Source organism: Lycium barbarum, chromosome 3 (genome assembly GCF_019175385.1).
Source record: "Lycium barbarum isolate Lr01 chromosome 3, ASM1917538v2, whole genome shotgun sequence".
In the NCBI taxonomy this organism is placed as follows: Eukaryota; Viridiplantae; Streptophyta; class Magnoliopsida; order Solanales; family Solanaceae; genus Lycium; species Lycium barbarum.
In genome coordinates, this window is record NC_083339.1 from 23,695,551 (window position 1) to 23,698,451 (window position 2,901).

A 2,901-nucleotide genomic window follows, 5' to 3' on the forward strand; every position below is an offset into this window, starting at 1 on the left:
AAAAAGTAATGCCAATTCTCATTTTCTTTCAAGCCTTTTGTTGGTTTCAAGAGTCCCTGTTGTCATCCTTTGTTTGTCTTTTGAAAGGCATTTGTGGATGTTTTTTTCCATTTGCGTGGAGAAAGCACGTCATGTTCACCTTTTTCATTTATTATTACATAGAATTTTAAGGGTTTGTAGAAAACAAAATGACAAGCGTAGGTGGAAGAACAAAATAAAAGAAGAGAAGAAAAGTGCAATAATGGGGGAAGAAGTCTAATGCTAGTTTTTACAAACACTGTTATCTTATTATTATTTTTGAATGCTTTCTGTATTCTTCTTTTGGATGGTTGAAAGTTTAAGTGACTGCTTGGTATGGCTTTTACTATCAGGGTAATCAAGTTTAATATGTTCTCAACATTCAATTCCGTAGTCCCTCTAATTGCATAACCATTTTGTCTTTGGCTTTTTTCCTAGAAGGAATTAATTGGCGTAGGGAAGTTCTTAAATGGATTTTAATTTCGGAAGAAAATATAAACTCATCACTGTTCTTTGGATAGGAAACAAAATGTGTGTATAAACACACACATACATACATATTGTCATTTTCTTTTGATGATGTAAAGAGTATACATGTATATTGTCTCTTCAAGTGAAGCTTAATGTTATGTTGCTAATTTTGCTGGTATTTGAAGTTAGCACATTTGGGTGTGCAAATGACTACTTTGGTGAAATGATATCGGTCACTGGTTCGAATTCTGGCTCAAACAAAAACCTGGCACTTAGGTTGGGGAGGATATAGGGGCAGACTCATTATCTCCGAGTTTCAAACTGTGCGCCACAGATCCTCGGGGATTTTTCCTGTATGTGTTTGTATGAGTGTTGGTTCATGTCAATTATTTTTTCTCTCTCTTTTTCAACCCAATCAGTGTGAAGTTCTTGTTTCTCACATTGCGAAAGTGCTTTCTGCTACTTTTGAAAGAAGCAACAGGTCATTGGATTCCTGCTGGTGGAGCGCTTGGTGTTTTTGCATTTAATCTTGAGTTGTATTTTTCATTTTCCTTTAGTAGTTATATTTCCAGTTAAAGGGCAGCCCGGTGCACTAAGCTTCCGCTATGCGCGCGGGGTCCAGGGAAGGCCCAGACCACAAGGGTCTATTTTACACAGCCTTAACCTGTTTAAAAATTTGTAATCCCTTCTCACAGTTTTGTTGTTTGCACAGGAGACCCAGTACAACCGAGGAAATTCTGACAATTGATATCAAACCAGGATGGAAGAAGGGGACTAAAATAACATTTCCGGAGAAAGGAAACGAGCAACGAGGCATAATTCCATCGGACCTCGTCTTCATAATTGATGAGAAGCCACATGGTGTCTTCAAGAGAGATGGCAATGACCTCGTTGTCACCCAGAAAATCTCCTTGGTAGAGGCTCTTACTGGATATACTGCACAAATAACAACGCTTGATGGACGAAATCTAACAGTACCAATTAATTCCATCATTAGTCCAAGTTATGAAGAAGTTATCAAAGGAGAAGGTATGCCTATTCCTAAGGAACCTAGCAGAAAAGGTAACTTGAGATTAAAGTTTAACATCAAGTTCCCCACCAAGCTTACGTCGGAGCAGAAAGCTGGCATTAAGCGATACTTGACATGATGAACGAACATTAGCTGGTAGAGTTTTCAATCAAATACTACATAAGCCTCACCTCGTCTTTGTTTTGTTTGTTTGTTTGTTTTTTTTTTTTTTTTTTTTTTAATTATCGTGCAAAGAAATGTACACTGTTTATTTGTGGATTTCTTCTGAAACATTTAGGGCTCTTATTTCAATATCACTTTTTTTAGCGCATTCATTGGAATCTTTATTTCTTTTCCATGTTTTGTGTGGTGAGAGAGTATTATTGGATCTAATGCTCTTCCTTTTGTGTACTCTTATGTCAATAAAAGGTTAGTGGACTTCTGGTAACATTAAACCAAATACACAAGTAGAAAGATAAATTTAACTCAAAAGTTTTCTTATGCGCGTTATTTCCAAGTAGTGCCTTGGATGTTGCATGAACTATACTTCAGACAAGCCAAGAGCTATCTCGAGTTTGCTTAGTAGGCGTTTGGCCATGCGTTTTCAAACCATGGTTTGAAACCATGATCTCAAACCAACGTTTAGACATGCACTTTCACTCATGGTTTCAAACTCCAAATCATCCAAAAAGGCATGATTTGGGGTAGGGGTGTTCATGGTCCGGTTTGACTCGGTTTTTGGTTAAAATCAAATCAAACCAATTAAGTCGGTTTTTTCTAATATTCAAACCAAACCAAACCATCATAGTATAAATTCTATCGGTTTGGTTCGGTTTGGTTTTTGCGGTTTTTTTCGGATTTTAAGAATGTATTAATACAAGAACCTTTGAATCAAATGGTAACTAAATATGATTTTGACCGTGATCCATTCAAATCTAAGAATCTTCTTAATTAATTCATTAACTTTATTTAGGTATAGGCTTATGGCTTGGGTATAGGAATTAAAGAAACATAACATCTACATTTCATGATTCTAGTTACCTCCCTACATATAGTCTTTTGATATCACGCAGCTCCTCTGGAATTTTTGTTATCTAGACTCATCGTGTTTATGAAGCATTGAGAAGAAAGTACAGAAGTTAAAACGGAAAATGATAAACAGAAAGACAAAGTCATCTACCAAATCTTTTTAAATTCCTATTGCAATTTTCTCCCCTTAATTTGTTACGGATAAAATGCTAGTTTATTAGTAGTAATTCAGATGGCATGTAAATGAAGGAACCGCAAAACTAAATAAGGCAAAAATTCTATTTTACCTTTAGCAAATTTCTTTTTATTTTACCTTAAACTTAAATGGGCTACACTTTTCTTTCTTATTATTTGAATTTGTATTGGACTTGGAA

The 2,901-nt window shown here is 35.5% G+C and overlaps 1 protein-coding gene across 2 annotated transcripts in view; it reads left to right on the forward strand.

Moving 5' to 3' along the window:
- Positions 1 to 1,839, forward strand: part of LOC132630786 (uncharacterized) — a 7,920-nt gene extending 6,081 nt beyond the window's left edge. For both annotated transcript variants that reach the window (XM_060346383.1, XM_060346384.1), the window contains one exon: positions 1,202 to 1,839. In XM_060346383.1, coding sequence (XP_060202366.1) covers positions 1,202 to 1,637 — 436 coding nt within the window. In that variant the 3' untranslated portion in view covers positions 1,638 to 1,839. The remainder of the gene's footprint in view (positions 1 to 1,201) is intronic.
- The last annotated feature ends 1,062 nt before the right edge of the window (positions 1,840 to 2,901 follow it).